The sequence below is a fragment of the Oncorhynchus gorbuscha genome, linkage group LG06, assembly GCF_021184085.1.
Source record: "Oncorhynchus gorbuscha isolate QuinsamMale2020 ecotype Even-year linkage group LG06, OgorEven_v1.0, whole genome shotgun sequence".
NCBI classification, from domain to species: domain Eukaryota; kingdom Metazoa; phylum Chordata; class Actinopteri; order Salmoniformes; family Salmonidae; genus Oncorhynchus; species Oncorhynchus gorbuscha.
Genome location: NC_060178.1, coordinates 61,914,769 through 61,933,230, shown reverse-complemented (window position 1 = coordinate 61,933,230; position 18,462 = coordinate 61,914,769). Strand labels below are relative to the sequence as shown.

Sequence of the window (18,462 nt, the reverse complement as noted above, 5' to 3'; positions counted from 1 at the left end):
CCGGTCTCTTTTCCACGGAGCAGAGCAACAAAAGAAATCAACGCTCTCTCGGCCTAGAGACACAATGGTGACCGAATGTGCTTTCTCTCTCCTCCTCTAAAGAGAAGTAACCCGCTAGGTTAGATATCAGGTCGCCTAGGAACGGGTAATAGCTTTCTTCATTGTGGCAGTATGAGCTGTCCACCAAACCTCTCTGGGCTGTGGGAGGAGGAAGGAGGGATGAATCACCTGCATTCCCTCCGCTAGGCTGCGGACTAGCTGTAGTGAGCCAGGGGCTGCCTGCCTGCGTCTCCAGCTGTGGCGATGTCTGCAGCGAAGCCCTCAGGAGAGCCCAACACCAGTCTCAGTCTCTTCGTCTGCTGTAGCAGCCAGCCAGTCAGCCCAGAGTGCTTGTTATGTTATGAGCAAACTTCTTATGCAAAAGTGATGAAGTGTCTACAATAATATTCCATGTGATTAGTCTGTTAGGTGTACTGTGTGGGCTCTGTCTAATTCCTCAACACTATTTGGCCCTGATATGAGCCCAACATCCCCAACACCAGCCCCTCTCTATCTCCCCCCAGTATGTTGTATCCTGACAACGGTTTATATGCCAATAGCAGGCCTCTCTCCTGCACCAGAGCACAGAGTTACAGTATAACCCTGGAGTGTCTTTGACAGAGCCCCAGAGAGACCTGGAGAGAATGGGAACGGAACAAAGAGTCACCTTGTAGACAAAGGACTGGTCTAAGGCCCTGCAGTCACGTGATCAGTAGCACCAGTGTTAAGGCTGTAGCTGTAGTGCTCTCTATTTTAGAATGATGTTTTTATCTGAAAGATGCTTACATTTAACACAGTCTGTAGGGTGGAGTGGGGTAAGTTGAGCCATTTTTTACATTCAGCATCACTACGTCAAGGGAAATATAATGTTATTTCTGACAAAAGATATCTACATTTGAGCCACCTTGGGGTAAGTGGGTGACAGTGTCCTGTGACAGGGTTTGGTGGTGCCGGTAGGTCAAAGTTGAATTCATGGACTGGGAGGTGTGGTATATTGTATATCTTAAATGTATGTCTACATTCAGATATACATGTCGATCTCTCTGTTCAATATCACTTCCCCTTCCATTTCTCAACCAGTTGTATGGGACAGGGATGTTGTTTCGATGTGCCAATTCATGCATTTGAGGCTACTAAGCCCATGAAACTGGGCCGCAAAATTCTGGATATGTTTAGCACGCTCAGACTCCATGTCATAAGACATTGTGTGCCTCTGCTACAATATCATAGCCTCTCTTTCGCATAGGTTCTTGTTCATCATTTTTGTTGTTGTCAATTGTTAAACAGTGCATTCGGAAAGTATTCAGAACCCCTGACTTTTTACACACTTTGTTACTTTACAGACTTATAAAAATCCTCATCAATCTACACGCACTACCCCATAATGACAAAGTGAAAACAAGTTTTTATACATTTAGCTAATATATATATATATATATATATATATATACCTTATTTACACAAGTATTCAAACCCTATGAGACTCAACTAAACTGAGGTGCATCCTGTTTCCATTGATCATCCTTGAGATGTTTCTATAACTTGATTGGAGTCCACCTGTGGCATATTCAATTGATTGGACATGATTCGGAAAGGCACACACCTGTCTATATAAGGTCCCACAGTTGACAGTGCATGTCAGAGCAAAAACCAAGCCATAAGGTTGAATAGAGCAATAGAGCGCCGAGACAGGATTGTGTCAAGGCACAGATCTGGGGAAGGGTACCAAAAATGTCTGTGACATTGAAGGTCGCCAAGAACACAGTGGCCTCCATCATTCTTAAATGGAAGAAGTTTGGAACCACCAAGACTCTTCCTCGAGTTGGCTGCCCCGCCAAACTGAGCAGTTGGGGGAGAAGGGCCTTGGTCAGGGAGGTGAACAAGAACCCGATGGTCACTCTGACAGAGCTCTAGAGTTCCTCTGTGGAGATGGTTGTCCTTCTGGAATGTTCTCCCGTCTCTGCAGCACTCCACCCATCAGGCCTTTATGGTAGTGATCAGACAGGAGCCACTCCTCAGTAAAGGGAACATGACATCCTGCTTAGAGTTTGCCAAAAGGCAACTAAACGACTCTCTGAGTGATTCTCTGGCCTGATTGAACTCTTTACAAATGAAAGGAGAGCCACACACTCTAGGAGCTCAGATGCAATAATTTAATAACCTAATATCCAACGTTTCAACAGACAAGCTGTCTTCATCAGGGACAGCTTGTCTGTCGAAATGTTGGATATTAGGTTAGTAAATTATTGCATCTGAGCTCCTAGAGTGTGCGGCTCTCCTTTCATTTTTCAATTGTTCTACTCCACTAGCCAGCACCTAGCCTAAACAGGTGTGTGTTTCTTTCACCTCCTGATTGAACTCTTTGGCCTGAATGCCAAGTGTCACGTCTGGAGGAGACCTGGTACCATCCCTACGGTGAAGCATGGTGGTGGTAGCATCATGCTGTGGGAATGTTTTTCAGCGGCAGGGATTGGACAACTAATCAGGATCGAGGGAAAGATAAACAGAGCAAAGTATAGAGAGTTCCTTGATGAAAACCTGCTCCAGAGAGGTCAGGACCTCAGACTGGGGTGAAGGTTCACCTTCCAATAGGACAATGACCCTAAGCAGGAGTGACTTTAGGACAAGTCTCTGAATGTCCTTGAGAAGCCCAACCAGAGGCCGGACTTGAACCCGACCGAACATCTCTGGAGAGACCTGAAAATGGCTGTGCTTGAGAGGATCTACAAAGGAGAATGGGAGAAACTCTCCAAATATGGTTCAACTTACCCCATGGCCATTGGCTCAACTTACCCCATGGCCATTCGCTCAACTTACCCCATGGCCATTGGCTCAACTTACCCCATGGCAAACATTTAGACTAATAATAATAATATATGCCATTTAGCAGACACTTTTATCCAAAGCGACTTACAGTCATGTGTGCAAACATTCTACGTATGGGTTAGGCTATATTAGCTCACAACAGCTACAAGGATGCACTTTCCGTGCTATGTTTAGAACCGCATATTGTAGCTTATAGAGACCCCAACTGATGTATAAAACAATATTACAACTCTACTTTGGTTTAGATATAACACAATGTATTAATTTGACTTTGTGAAAATCCATTTTTTTGGACCTAACATGCTTGACACTTTTTTCCATGTGTTTTTTTCCTTCACATGAAATGATGACCTCTTCCTAAATATTTGGTCACATGATTCATTTTGTGTATGGTTTCCTAGTTACAAGGGTGGCTCAACTAACCCTTTGGCTCAACTTACCCCACTCTCCCCTACAAACTATGTGGCCCACAGATCATACCCACAACCCTGGTGTTGCAAGGACAAGATGTCTGAGTGTGTGTTGTCTCACACTGTAGACGTCTGAGTTGTGTGTGTTCTGTGTATTCCCCGTGTTACAGTAACCAGGCGGTGAGGATGCTGGAGTGTAAAGACAAGCCCACACCAGACATGTTTGGAGAGCTGCTCCGCAACGCCAGCACTATGGGAGACCTACGCAACTGTCCGGTGAGTTGGTATACAAGAACCCTTTACCACACCGTACCATTAAGGTACATGTACATTTTTCTCATTTAGCCGGCGTTCTTATCCAGAGCGACGTACAATTAGTGCAGTCATCTTAAGATAGCTTGGTGGGACAACCAGATAGCACCGTCGTAGTAAGGACATTTTCCCCACAATAAAGTAGTTATCAACAAAGTCAGTACTAGTAGGAAAAGACGAGTGCAGGTAAAAAAAAAAGTATTTTTGCGTGGGGGTGCCGTGGGGTTTATTTAAGATACTCTTTGAAGAGGTAGAGTTTCTGGCGTTTTTTAGACGATGAACAGGGACTCCGCTGTCATGCTGTTAAGGGGAAAGATTCTTCCACACCATGGACTCTACGACAACTGTGATAGCCACTATATTACACTATATTACAGCCACAATAGATATTACACTCCCACCAGAAATATTCTTACTTATGATGGTGAAAAAAAAGTTAAATATTCATGTCCTGTGGGGTTCTTTAGCCAAGAAATATATTATGACTTTCACGCTTGCGTACGCACGCACACACACACACACACACACACACACACACACACACACACACACACACACACACACACACACACACACACACACACACACACACACACACACACACACACACACACACACACACACACACACACACACACACACACAATCTAACTCCGAGGCTTGTGTTGAGTGTGGGCGGACTGGTTCAGAGGAACTTGATGGCATCACATGGGCAGTAAACACCATTCTGAGGTCAGCCAAACTCACCACGGAGTCCTCAGTGCTTCGACTGTAATATCTCTGGGTTAGAAACGGAACTGAAAGGACCAGGATGGATCAACATGAGCAGCTCAAAGTATTAGCGTTTTAAAATGTGAAATCTCCCAGTCAAACATGACTCTTATAATTCTGATACTCCCTCCCAGCTTTATCTTTATCAAACATTACAGCCTCTGGTCATTCTAACGGTCAACTCCAGAGTCGACATAATCATAACGAGCTGCCCCAGTATTGTACAATTACAGGCCTTTTTCAGAAATATGTTTTTATTCGCTAAGTATAGGCTGACTTTGATGCTTCTCCCGCTGGTCTGTGTGTGAGAAACCCCAGTGCTCGCCTGTGCTGTGAGAAAGTCTCCTCTGTTTATGTCAAATTTGGCGCGTGCACAATCGTTGCCCTTCCAGGGGCCTGCCGCCCGCTTGTTTCCAGCCTCACTTCTGGGAAACGCACAAAAGAAGAGGGACTTTGCCCCTCTCCGGCAAAGGAGGTCAAGATGGCAGGTGCATGTGGTGACATGCGTCCTTCTCCCTCGCAAACACACACATACAAACAAACAAACAAAACACACACGCTGTACCGCTCTGGCCCACATCAGCTCTGTGAAAGGAGTCCTGTGGTAACCTTGTATGAAGGAACCCCACATGCTGCTGGGCCCAGTGTGTGGGTAGAGTTTCTGTCTAAAGGAAGGCTGTCTCTCTGTGATGGGCATAGAAGTGACACTTGAATTGGGGGTTGTCATTGGCCTACAGCCAGCTGACCTTTTCAGACACAGCTCACTATGAGGGGTGCTCTGAATTGAACCGTAGTCAACACTGAAAAAGCTAAATGGATGAAGATCACTGTCAACTCGGAACGTAATGAGTCATGGTAGACTTTGTTTTAGTTTTTTTTAGTTTGTTTGAGGATTTTGGGTTTATGTTTGTGATTTATTACGCTCAATTTGCATCTCCTTTTTGTCCCCCTCTTTCACTTCCCCCTTCTCTCTCTCCCACTCCATCTCTTGCCCCCTACCTTTCTTCTCCCCCTCCTCTTCACACGCTCTCTTCTTTCTTCCTGCTCTCTCTCTCTCTCTCTCTCTCTCTCTCTCTCTCTCTCTCTCTCTCTCTCTCTCTCTCTCTCTCTCTCTCTCTCTCTCTCTCTCTCTCTCTCTCTCTCTCTCTCTCTCTCTCTCTCTCTCTCTCTCTCTCTCTCTCTCCCTACCTCAGAGTAACTGTGGGGAGAAGCTGCGTATTCGTCGGGTACTTATGAACTCTCCAGAGATCATCACCATAGGTCTGGTGTGGGACTCTGACCACTCAGACCTGGCAGAGGACGTCATCCACAGCCTGGGCACTTGCCTGCGCCTGGGGGATGTAAGACGCACACGTACACACACACGTACACACACACGTACACACACACGTACACACACACACACACACACACACACACACACACACACACACACACACACACACACACACACACACACACACACACACACACACACACACACTCTTACAGTTTTTTTCAGAAGATGCCACTAAGTTATGCCATACTGGGTTGTTGTCTGTAATGTTTCTAGCCAATGACTACCAGAGTGGATAGAAAGCAGTCTGATGTCTCTATACTCTGACACAACACACACAGTCAGGCACCATCTCCCTTGCTAATGAATTTTTCAAGGTGTTTACCTGCTGTAAAAGAGAGCCAACCTTTGAGAACATCTGGAGCGTTTCTGAAGTGGTACTTCTGCGAGTTGTGTTATGATCTGATTCCAACATTCCCGATGTCTGTTTGGGTACCCTGGGGGGGGGTGTATGATTTAGCTATACAGTATTGCAGGACAGTGTATTTTTTGTTTCCCTATGGGGCTGAACATGAGTCCTCTCCCCTGTCCTCCTCAGCTCTTCTACAGAGTAACAGATGATAAGGCCAAGCAGGCAGAGCTCTACCTGGTGGGCATGGTGTGTTACTACGGCAAGCACTACTCCACCTTCTTCTTCCAGACCAAGATACGCAAGTGGATGTACTTTGACGACGCACATGTCAAAGAGGTAATTTAAAAAAAAAAACTCAATCAACCAATCCATGGTTAGAGAAGTTGCCCTTATTCACTAATGTCGGATGGGATTCCTTTACCCCTAATCCTGACCATGAACATGAACCATTTGTTTTTACTGTGTAGTTGCTGTGTTTTATTCTTTATTCTACGGTATTTTGCAGTTGAAAATCACACAGGCCATGTTTGGCTGTACATTGCTCCTCACTTGGGTGATGTTACTGTGAGAAAGACCATTGAGCCATACAGGTGTTTGTGGAATCCTCTCAGTTGAGAGTCCTCCACTTTTACAGCTTATTGTCTATGTCTCCGTCTCTTTCTCCCGTTGCTGTGTCAAGTGGGAGAGGACATTCATCTTTTAACAACGAATTACCTGATGTTTTCTTTCATTGCTAAACAGAAGCGTGGCCCGTCGGGCTCTATTCAAAGCCCTCTCTCTCTCTGTTTGTCGCTAATTTCACCCCGGCGCCATTCATTTACATTATTCACCCGCTCGTTGACTCACTGGCGAGCTGGGGTTGTTTTTGCTCAATTTTTAATCGAAGACACAGACTGCGTTGTCATCACAGCCCAAGGAGGAATAGTTGTCATAGGAATAGTTTACTTTACTTTATTATCCTACTGGGGATATTTAGGCCAGACAAAATTTACATCAAAAACAACAATCAACATGTATGTACAAAAATTCATGGAGAGACACATGTAACCTGCCACAGTCCTTATCATGGACAATGAGATGTCTGCAGAGTTGCTGAGGAACCCAAAGCCTGTCACATGAGGTCATCTGGATGAACTCTGATTGGTGGTTCACACTGCGGCAGTGTTGTGGCCAGTCATGGGTGCGAGTTCTGATTGGCTTCTCCTTTAGTTCCAGGTCAGGTCCCCCTCTCTGTGTGACGAGGTGTGGGAGCATTGAGCAGAGGCGTTAGTTAGTTAGTTCCACATGCCTGGCCTGCTGGCCCAACTGTGGTGTGTGTCTCTCGCCACCTCTCCTGGGAGCGGGCGGAGGGAAGGAAATGACACACAGCGCTGTGGGCACCGGGCCTTCTCTCACTGCTCTGGCTCGGACCTATCCTTTCTCCCATCTCTCTCTTTTCCTCTCTATCTCTCTACCTAGTCCCCCCCCCCAGTGGCATGACTCTTTCACCTTCTGTCCATCCACTTTCTTTCAAAAATGTCTCCCCTCTTTCCTTTTCCCACTCCTCTATCCTTTTCTTCTCTCCCTTTTCTCCCCTTTTCTTTCTCTCTCTCTCCTCTCTCGCTCTTTTCCCCTCTCCCCTCTCTCCTATCATGGCTTTAGTCACATAAATGTCTGTGCTGTACGTTCACTCCTGGGCAGTGGCATACAAAGCAGCTTTTCTCTCTCTCTCTCTGTCTCTCTCTGTCTCTCTCTGTCTCTGTCTGTCTGTGTAAAGCCAGCACGTGAGCCAGTGAGGGTTTGGACAAAAGTGGCCTGAAAACAAGGATATCCCTCTATTGTTTATCTGGCCAGCTGGACAGGAGGGCGTGGCCAATAGAGAGCTAGAGCAAAGCGGCCACCTCTGTAGACCCACGCACACATTTGCGCTTTCAAACTCATACGCATACACACACACACACACACACTTTTCTGATATGATAGGGCTATCGGGACTTCCTGTCACAGATTCCTGTGCTGAGCGAGGGCAGAGCGTTCGTTGTGCATTCGGGAAAACCAGGTTGGGGTAAGAGGGGTTGGAAAATGGCCCCTCTGGCGCTTACAGAGTCGTGTTAATGTTAGCCGTAGCTATTGTACTGTAACTGTGGTCTTGACTAACTCGCATTCTTTTTTGAGCTCACTCGCTTCGCTCTGTGTGTACTTTTCTGGGTGTCTGTTTGACTCTTCCTGAAAAGTTTGATATTTCACTTCAGGGATGGGCCTGAATGCGCAGGTCTAACGCCTTTTTTTTTTTGTTTCCTGGAAAGTCGTGACATAGTTTCCTCTCTTCCCGGCAGATCGGGCCCAAGTGGAAGGACGTGGTGTCTCGGTGCATCAAGGGCCACTACCAGCCCCTGCTACTGCTCTACGCTGACCCCCGGGGGACGCCCGTGTCAGTGCAGGACCTGCCCTCCCGCCTGGACCTGCACCACTTCAACAGGTCCTACTACGACAGCGAGGACTCGGGTACGAGACGCCTCGCGTCACACAAGATCACTTGCTACACGCACAGAATGGCTGTTGCATTACCACACCTGTGTTCAAATAGTATTTTTTTCCCTTCTTCTTTCAAATGGAACTAGTAGTTAAAGTACAACAAATGCAATTTATACACCACGTGTTTCTCCTTCTTGAAGCGGTTGTTTCCTGCTCTCTGTACTGTTCTGATTAAGTCCTGGCTTGTGTGTTCCCGTTGTTATCTCTGATGGCTGTCTGCATCTGTTCCGCTGTCATGCTGTTGTCTTCAGGCCGCGAGCCGTCCATCTCCAGTGACACGCGCACCGACTCGTCGACAGACAGTTACTCCTACAAGCATTCCCACTCTCACCATGAGTCCATGGCCAGCCACTTCTCCTCCGATTCCCAGGGAACCGTCATCTGTAACCCAGACAACGACACAGCCTCCCGCAGCAGCCTGGAGACCACAGGTAGTAGGAGGAGGAGTTCAGGAATAGCATGCACACACACAGACAGGGTAGATATATATGCACACACACAGACAGGGTAGATATATATGCACACACACAGACAGGGTAGATATATGTGCACACACACAGACAGGGTAGATATAATGCACACACGCACAGAGAGGGTAGATATATATGCACACACACTGACAGGGTAGATATAATGCACACACAAACACAGACAGGGTAGATATATATGCACACACACAGACAGGGTAGATATATATGCACACACACTGACAGGGTAGATATAATGCACACACACACAGACAGGGTAGATATATATGCACACACACAGACAGGGTAGATATATATGCACACATACACAGACAGGGTAGATATATATGCACATACACAAACAGGGTAGATATATATGCACACACACACTGGCAGGGTAGATATATATGCACACACACTGACAGGGTAGATATATATGCACACACACAGACAGGGTAGATATATATGCACACACACACAGACAGGGTAGATATAATGCACACACACACACAGACAGGGTAGATATAATGCACACACACACAGACAAGGTAGATATAATGCACACTCACACAGACAGGGTAGATATATATGCACACACACAGACAGGGTAGATATATATGCACACACACAGACAGGGTCGATATATATGCACACACACAGACAGGTTAGATATATATGCACACACACAGAGAGGGTAGATATATATGCACACACACAGTCGGGGTAGATATATATGCACACACAGAGACGGCGTAGATATATATGCACACACACAGTCGGGGTAGATATATGCACACACACAGACGGGGTAGATATATGCACACACACAGAAGGGGTAGATATAATGCACACACACAGACAGGGTAGATATATATGCACACACACAGACAGGGTAGATATATATGCACAAACAAACATGAATATGGTCTGTAGCTCACTCAAACACATAAGTATGCACAGACACACACAGTCACATACATGCACGCAGGCGCATGCTTGCACGCATACACACACACTGACACACACACACAGAGTATACTCCCAAGCCTATGCACCAAAAGAGGCTGGTGGGAGGAGCTGTAGGAGGATGGGCTCATTGTAAAGACTGGAGTGGTAGATTGGAACGGTATCAAACACATGGAAACCACGTTCCATTGAATCCATTCCAGCCATTACAATGAGCCCGTCCTCCTATAGCTCCTCCCACCAGCCTCCTCTTATATACACAGACTAAACTGTGTATTAATTAATGCTTTTACCTTGCATGTATGCACACGTGCAACTACTTAGGTTTAAGCATGTATTGCTCACCCAAACATACTCTAGACAGATTTGTATGTACTGTACAGAGGGTTAAAGCCACAGCCATTACCCAATCATGTTCATCATGAATTATGTGTCATCATTTTCACATGTCGTAACCATGTAAACGGTCATAAAAGAAATCTCCTCCCTAAGGCCAAGTGACGGACAGTGGGCCAGTGCAGTGCCACTCTCTGAGGAAAGGCGGAACAGTGGACAGGAAGGGCGGGGCCAGTGACAGGAAGCGGAGCTCTAGTCGTCCGAGGCGACTTGAGGAGAAGAGCCGGGGCTCTAAGACTGACGAAGCCTCGTCGGCAGGTTACCACAGCGAGGGTACGAAGGAACCAATCACACGGCAGAGCCAAAAGACTAGGGACCAATCACACGGCAGAGCCAGGGAACAAGTGACCTATGACGGAAGAGCATGATGACTCAGGAGACTATACTGTATCTAGCAGCTTAGAGCTCATCAGAATCAGTGCCTCTAGTCTTTCGCAGGTAGTTCATAGTATTTGGGTTTTACAGAAGATCAGGTACAGGAGTAGGGTATCTTGTATCTTACCATTTTTCTCTTGTCCTGTCCAGTTAGCCGTTATCACCAATGTTGTCACTCTCGTTGCACTTTCATCCTATTATTTTTTTGCTTTTTCCACCCCTCCCCATCAACACATGACATCACACCACTAATGTATTTATCTCCCACTCTCTATCTGGCTCCCTCCCTCCATCTCCCTCCTCTCTCCTGTCTCCATGGCTTCTATAGGGGAGACTCTGAAGGAGCAACAAGCACCTCGCACCGCACCCAAGTCCTCCTCCTCCAGTCGACTGAGGGATTTCAAGGAGACCATGAGCAACATCATCCACAGTCGCCCCCACTCCGCCTCCTCTTTGGGCTCCGGGGCCCTTGGGGGTCTAGGGGCAGAGTCAGGGGCCACCACCAAGGCCAGAGACTGGGAGGCCGACAGCACCAGCAGTGAGTCCAAGTCCAGCTCCTCCGGCGGACGATACAGACCGGCTTGGAGGCCCCGGAGAGAGGCCCTCAATATAGACAGTATCTTCAGTAGGGAGAGACGTAGACAGGCTGGGTATAGTCCCCTAGGGGCCACTCTGCCTGAAGACAGTGGGGCCCCAGCCGAGGGCCCCACAGGGTCAGCCACTGGACAAGGACAGGGGCCCTTTGGTAATATGGCCTCCTCCTGGACCCTGCCGACCCCCAGGGGCCATAACACGGAGCAGCAGCCCCCCAGGCTCATCCAGAGGATGGAGAGTGGCTATGAGAGCAGCGAGAGGAACAGTAACAGTCCTGTTAGCCTGGACATGCCTCTCAGCGAGGGACCCAATGCTGCTAATACACATAGGTACAGTAGAGTATATACAAACTGCTAGGAAAGATTCTAGATGATAGTAACTCACATATCCGAAAAGGCTAGACTCACAAATACGGATAGCTACATGATGAACTGTGTATTGTATGACTGACTTCTCTGTCTGTCTCTCTCAGGGACACCGGTCTGAAGAAGCCTTCCGGCTCCAGCTCAGGTCCATCATGGCGCACCGTGCCCAAGTCTAAGAGCAGCAGTGCTCTCCTGCAGGACGTCAAGGCTTCATGCAGGGGCAACAGCCACATAAGCCTGGGTAGGTCTTGAGTCCGTGTGTGAGTGAGTTTCCCACAATGTCTGTGGGAAAGTGTCTTTTTAGGTGTTGTGTCTGTTTTGGGGTGTATACAGTGCATTCACACTTCTCCTTTTCCACTTTTGATACAGCCTCATTCTAAAATGGATTAAATTATTTTTTCCCTCATCAATCTACACAATACTTCAATAATGACAAAGCGAAACAGGTTTTTAGAAATGTTTGCTCATTTATTACAAATATAAAACAGAAATTCCTTATTTACATAAGTTTTCAGACCTTTTGCTATGAAATTGAGCTCAGGTGCATCCTGTTTCCATTGATCATCCTTGAGATGTTTCTACATTTTGATTGGAGTCCACCTGTAGTAAATTCAATTGATTGGACATGATTTGGAAAGGCACAAACCTGTCTGTATAGACAATGTCCCACAGTTGACAGTCCATTGCAGAGGAAAATCCAAGCCATGAGCTCTGACAGAGCTCCAGAGTTTCTCTGTGGAGATGGGAGAACCTTCCAGAAGAACAACCATCCTTGCAGTACTCCACCAATCAGTCCTTTATGGTAGAGTGGCCAGACGAAAGCCATTCCTCAGTAAAAGGCACATGACAACCCACTTCGAGTTTGCCAAAAGGCACCTAAAGGACTCAGACCATGAGAAACAAGATTCTCCGGTCTGATGAAATCAAGATGGAACTCTTTGGTCTGAATGCCAAGCGTCACATCTGGAGGAAACCTGGCACCATCCCTACAGTGAAGCATCATGCTGTGGGGATTTTATTTCAGCTGCAGGTACTGGGAGACTAGTCAGGATCAAGGGAAAGATGAACAGAGTAAAGTACAGAGAGATCTTTGATGAAAACCTGCTCCAGAGCGCTCAGGACCTCAGACTGGGGCGAAGGTTCATCTTCCAACAGGACAACGACCCTAAGCACACAGCCAAGACCATGCCGGAGTGGCTTCGGGACAAGTCTCTGAATGTCCTTGAGTGGCTCAGCTAGAGCCTGGAATTGAACCCGGTCGAATATCTCTGGAGAGACCTGACAATAGCCGTGCAGAGTCGCTCCCCATCCAACCTGACAGAGCTTGAGAGGATCTGCAGAGATTAAAGGAGAGAAACTCCCCAAATACAGGTGTGCCAAGCTTGTATCGTTGTACCCAAGAAGACTTGAGGCTGTAATCGCTGCCAAAGGTGCTTCAACAAAGTACTGAGTAATTGTAATATGTAAGATTTCTGTGTTTTTTATTCAATTTGTCCATTTCTAAAAACCTGTTTTTGCTTTGTCATTATGGGGTATTGTGTGTTGATTGATGTAGGGGGAAAAAAACATTGAATCAATTTTAGAATAAGGCTGTAACGTAACAAAATGTGGAAAATGTCAAGGGGTCTGAATATTTTCCAAATGCACTGTATATTCATTATGAACTCTGAGCAGATGGTTTATGTTAATTCATCTCTGTATCTCTTGTGTGCTCAAAGTGTGATGACGTGTACACACTCTCACTCCTCACACCTCTTCCCCCTGCCTTGTCTTGTCAGGCTATTGAACTGGGCCCATTATAGAAAGCTACGATATTAACGCGTGTGTTTGTGTCACACAGCGGGAGAAGGCCGCAGCGAACTAGACGAGCTGCAGGAGGAGGTGGCCAGGCGAGCGAGGGAGCAGGAGTTACAGAGGAGGAAGGAGAAGGAAAAGGAGGCCGCCTTGGGGTTCAACCCCAGACCCAGCAAGTTCATGGACCTGGACCAGCTACAGAACCAGGGTAAGGCCCCAGACCCAACCCCAGCTTGGTTGCTCAGCTAGAGGAGTTCCACTCTGAAGCCCATGAGTAACAGGGTTGGTGACCACTGTAGTACAGCATGTGAAAATCAGAAGAGAACAGGGAGCTGCATCAGTTGTTCTCCGGAGGCAGCCCTGCCCCACACCGCCTGGGTTTGGGTGTGTGTCTCTTTATGTAGCAGGTGTCTGAGTGCTCCATGTTGAAAGCACCCTGAGTGGGCTGACTAAATGGGACTGCTGTTGTCTAACAAAAACGAGCATTGTTCCCCCACCCACACAATTGGAAGTTTCCTCATTCAGATGGTTAGAATGTGTGACTGGCCAGTGGCCCAGTCACAGCGTAGAAGGGTTCAAAAGCGAGTTTGAATGTTGAATGCGTTTTGTAGTGGAGAGAAATCGGATTGAACTAGTGGGGCTTGTACACGGATTTAGGTCAGGCGATCCTGCTGCGATTCTGAAGTGAACAATAAGTCCTCCATCTTCAAAGGGTTGCAAAGACATATCATTAACTCGACCCCCCCCCCCTCAGTGTGCCTTTTTTGTTTTAAATATCTTTTTTGTTTTAAAAAGCTTTGCTTTTGGTGTGTGTGCATATCTGTGTTTCTTAGGCAAAGGGGACGGCTATGAACGCTGCGTGTCGGACGCTGAGCTACTGCTAGACCAGTCCCTGCGACTGGAGCAGGCTGGCGAGGTGGCCGCTGCTCTGTCTGTGGTTAATGAAGCTGTATGTAAGTAGCCCTGACCTACCTCCCTGTGCCTGCTGCCAGCCCACCAGCTAGGACACCATACCACCACCTACCTACCTGTGTGTCTGTCCATGTGTGTCTCTGTTGGTTTCACCTGTAGTCCTTACCACTATTGTGCATAAGACAGCTATGCTGCCAGAAGGGTGTGGTCATTTGACCTTTGGTGTGGACTGGAGGTTCCTATATGACAAAGACCCACTTTCAGGCCACAGAGTCACTTGGTTTGAACCAGTCATCTGACTATCTATACCCAAAAGACTAAAGATGACCTCCAGCGATTAAACAAATATTTTTTACTGTTGAAAAGCGATATCCCAAGTATAAATACAGTAAAGTACACACTCTAAAGGGTAGACACGACTGCAAAGTTCAAGGAGTAGGGCATTCAAGGAGTTGGTCTGATGGGAAGTTGTGATTTCACCGGCCTCGCCCTTTGCTTGAGGAGCAATAGAGAACAAAAGAGGGAAGGTCCACCCCACCACTTGTGTCATAACCTACCTGGACCACCTGTTGAGATGTGCCTTTTGTTAAGTAAATGAGGTGAAAATGAGACTGGAGTGCAACTTTATGCCACTTTATGGTATTGGCTGCAATGCGCGTGCAACACGGTGCTCTATCGTCTCCTAGCAAAACCCTTTTAGTGCCCGCAACAAATATCTTGACATTTGTGCTTTCTGTCCAGTCAGACTTACAACTAGAGTCCTGAACCTAAAATACCCCCCCCCGCAAACATGAGCAGGAGCAGTCTTGAATGAGTAATGACTATGGGAAGAGACAATTTAGTCTGTCTAAACACAAGTTTGGGGCGGCTGATAAGGTCAGCAGCCCTCTGCCTACCAACCATCCCTGTCTGATGATAATGAAACAAGGGATGTTTACCCATCACCGTGGTTATTATCCTGCCTGGTAGCACAGAGTGGGAGGGGTCAGGGTGGGGAACCCAGCTCTATGACAACCAAGTCTTCCCAGGGCTCATTTAGGAAAATGTGGCCTGGGTCTGTTAGGTCAACATGGCAGTGAGTCTGTTGTTATTGTGGTCTCTCTGTCTGTGTTTGTCGTCATTTCCTAATGTCTCTGTGTTTCGATGTGACTTTCACAGTTTCACTGTCTCTGTCGTGAGCGTCTTGAATGTGTGTTTGTATCTCCTGACTCGTCCACTGAGGAATGCTCACACCCACACACACACACACACACACACCCACACACACACACAATTACCCTTGTCTGGCACCCCACTACCCCCTCGTCTCACAAAGCCCATTCCTCCATTTCTCCATTTAAGATCTACAGCAAGTCAAGTCGATTACTAAAAACGTCTGAACTAAAGATATTTCGCCCGCTAACCAAGACAAAGTGTTTTAAAAATAGCCGCTATATTTCTCAGTTCAGCCGCCGTGATATGAGTCGAAATACAGAGGAACAGCCATTATTTTATTCTCAGTCTTCTTGGATATATTGCGCCTAGGGAAGTGCTCAGCTTAAAACTATCCATTGAATTGTTTTTCCTTAACACAGTTCACTTTGATTTGATTAATTTAACGTTATTCTATATGATTTAACCATTTGCCGAATGAACAGAATATTTTGTAAGGCGTCACTGTGGATCTTAATTTCCCCCGTGTGTATCATCAGCCTGTGTCCATTTTAATTTACAACACACACACATCCATTTTACTCACCAAGCGTGGTGCCTGTTTGCGTCCTCCCCCACCCCAAAACCCACGTCATTATTTCAACAGTCTAATCCTATGATTTGACTTTGTGCCAAGTGTTTTTGCATGCATCCCCATAACGCAGCTCTTTATTTTATGCATTTTTCTATATTTTTTTCTTTTCTGCTTTCCTTCCCTTTTTTTTCACCCTGTAGCTAAACTCGGGCTTCCCATGCATGAGGGTGGCGCTAACACCCATAGCAGGACAGTGGCTGAGGCCCGGCTGCAAAAGTGCATGAGGAGAGCGCGGGGCCTGCAGCAGCGCATGCAGCAGCAGGAAGACAGACCCCAGCAACAGGATCAGGAGCAGACAGAGAAGCAGGATCAGCCCTGTCCCTCTCCCCAGGGCCCCCCCAGGTACCAGCACTGTCTCCTGTCTGTGTCCTGTGACTCCCATCCCCCACCTGACCTCACCTGTGGCTGAGCTCATCATGTGACTCTGGAAGGAGTGGAACAAGGGATCACACAGTCCTGGTTTATTCTTTAACATGCAACATGCTTTGCAGGTAGTTTAGGAAAGACACCATTGATTTGTAAGTATGTGTTCAATGTCCATACAGACAAAGGGAGAAATGCTGTTTTGTTTTCTTTAACCTAGATTCTTTACAGTAGGTCTATGTGTGCTAATCTGATTCCTACATCTAACCATTAATACAGCATCATTTTTTCCAAACACACAATTTTACCCTGTTTTAAGGTTTTCAAATATTTGCTAATGCCGTCTCTTATTCAGTGTAGCTCGTGCTGCTGTGTTGATTGGAGAGTTGTGTGTGCGGGTGTTTACTCTTTAGTTATTGTGGAGGTTGCTGTGAGTCCTGGTCCTAGGGGGTCCACAGACACGAGTGCCTCTTCCAGGGGTCCGGTTCTGAGCCACCCCCGTGGCTCACCTGTGCCAAAGCTTGAAAATGTCCATCTGTTACAGGAACATCACACACACACACACTAACTCGCACGCATGCACAGTCAACTCACATACCCGCACACACGGACTCCCATGGGCACACTGACATGCGCACACACACACACCAACTAACATTTTAGACCTAGAACATGTGTATAGTATAAAAAGTAGTATTTAGTAATGTATTGTAAACAATATAAAATCCTCCTCTGTTTCAGAGCAAAGAAATGGGAGAGATGCCTCGCCATCAATCACTAACCAGCCCATAACATGAGCCTCTTTCCTCCTCCTTCCTAGTGAACAGCCTGTCCCAATCCAAATACTGTTGACAGACGCCCAGGAGGACCAACCACAAGCAATCCCGGAAGCCACCAGAAACACGCCTTCTCCTCTCTACGTTAAGCCCCTCCCATCCAGCACAAACTCGCTCCTTGAGCCCCTGAGCCACCCCCCTGTCGCTATGCCCCCGAGCCCTCACATAGGGTCACCCACGGGGGGGTTCATGGCGGAGGCGTGGGGGCGCCAGGAAGGACTGGAGATGTCAGGCGTGCTAGATAACTCTTGTACTCATGTGAGACCCCTCCACATGCACGCTACCGTGTCCCTGCCTGCCCTGTGTGTGAATGGCCGGGACGAGAGCTTTACTGAGGGAGGCCATGACCAGACTCCAGCCCTGCCCAACCACCAGCCAGCTGCACCCTCACACTGGAACAGTAACCCCCCAACCCAGACTCTGCCCACCCCACGCCCGCACTCCAGGACACCCTCTCCAGTCAGCCACACCTCAGAGAAAAGGAGCGACACCAACATGGAGGATGCCTATTCCAGACGGCCAGCCCTGGGCCCCTCTCAGCCTCCTCCAGCCCATCAGAACCACAGCTCCCCTGTCCCCATCTCCTCCAACACCTCTAGGCTCGGCCCTCCTCCTCCCCCTCCCACCCATAACTGGTCCGGCTGGAGCCTGGAACAGCCGGCCGCCTTCGACTCCCCCTTCTACGCCCCTCCTACAGACTCCCACTGCCCACCTTCCACCCCCATCAGACCAGGGTGGACCCCTTCCCCAGCGTCTGGGAACTGCAGGCCAGGTGCCGCCATGCCAGTGGAGCGCTGGGCAGAGAATGTGACCCGCTACTACAACTCCCAGGCGGTGGTTGGGTCACCCTGTGAGGAGCTGTCAGAGCTAGACTCTCTGTACCAGGCGAGCCTTCAGGCCACCAGCCTGCCCCGGGCCCCAAGCGCAGTTAGCCCCCAGCCCACTGCCAACAAGCAACGTAAGTATACTCACTGACCAGTGATGTATGGTACAACTGTAAAAATAAAAATAAAAACAAGCTCGATATGATGAGGGATAAAAATGTAAG

The 18,462-nt window shown here is 47.6% G+C and overlaps 1 protein-coding gene across 7 annotated transcripts in view; it reads left to right on the top strand.

Annotated features, from left to right (window-relative positions):
* LOC124038203 (inactive ubiquitin carboxyl-terminal hydrolase 54-like) overlaps positions 1–18,462 on the top strand; it is a 118,381-nt gene that overhangs the window by 87,319 nt on the left and 12,600 nt on the right. For 6 of the 7 annotated variants that reach the window (XM_046353757.1, XM_046353760.1, XM_046353758.1 and 3 more), the window contains 12 exons: positions 3,446–3,551; positions 5,552–5,698; positions 6,233–6,382; positions 8,362–8,530; positions 8,812–8,991; positions 10,486–10,662; positions 11,093–11,687; positions 11,831–11,964; positions 13,564–13,725; positions 14,351–14,470; positions 16,356–16,557; positions 17,399–18,372. In XM_046353757.1, coding sequence (XP_046209713.1) covers positions 3,446–3,551; positions 5,552–5,698; positions 6,233–6,382; positions 8,362–8,530; positions 8,812–8,991; positions 10,486–10,662; positions 11,093–11,687; positions 11,831–11,964; positions 13,564–13,725; positions 14,351–14,470; positions 16,356–16,557; positions 17,399–18,372 — 3,116 coding nt within the window. The remainder of the gene's footprint in view (positions 1–3,445; positions 3,552–5,551; positions 5,699–6,232; positions 6,383–8,361; positions 8,531–8,811; positions 8,992–10,485; positions 10,663–11,092; positions 11,688–11,830; positions 11,965–13,563; positions 13,726–14,350; positions 14,471–16,355; positions 16,558–17,398; positions 18,373–18,462) is intronic. The other variant, XM_046353761.1, reaches the window with a different exon arrangement.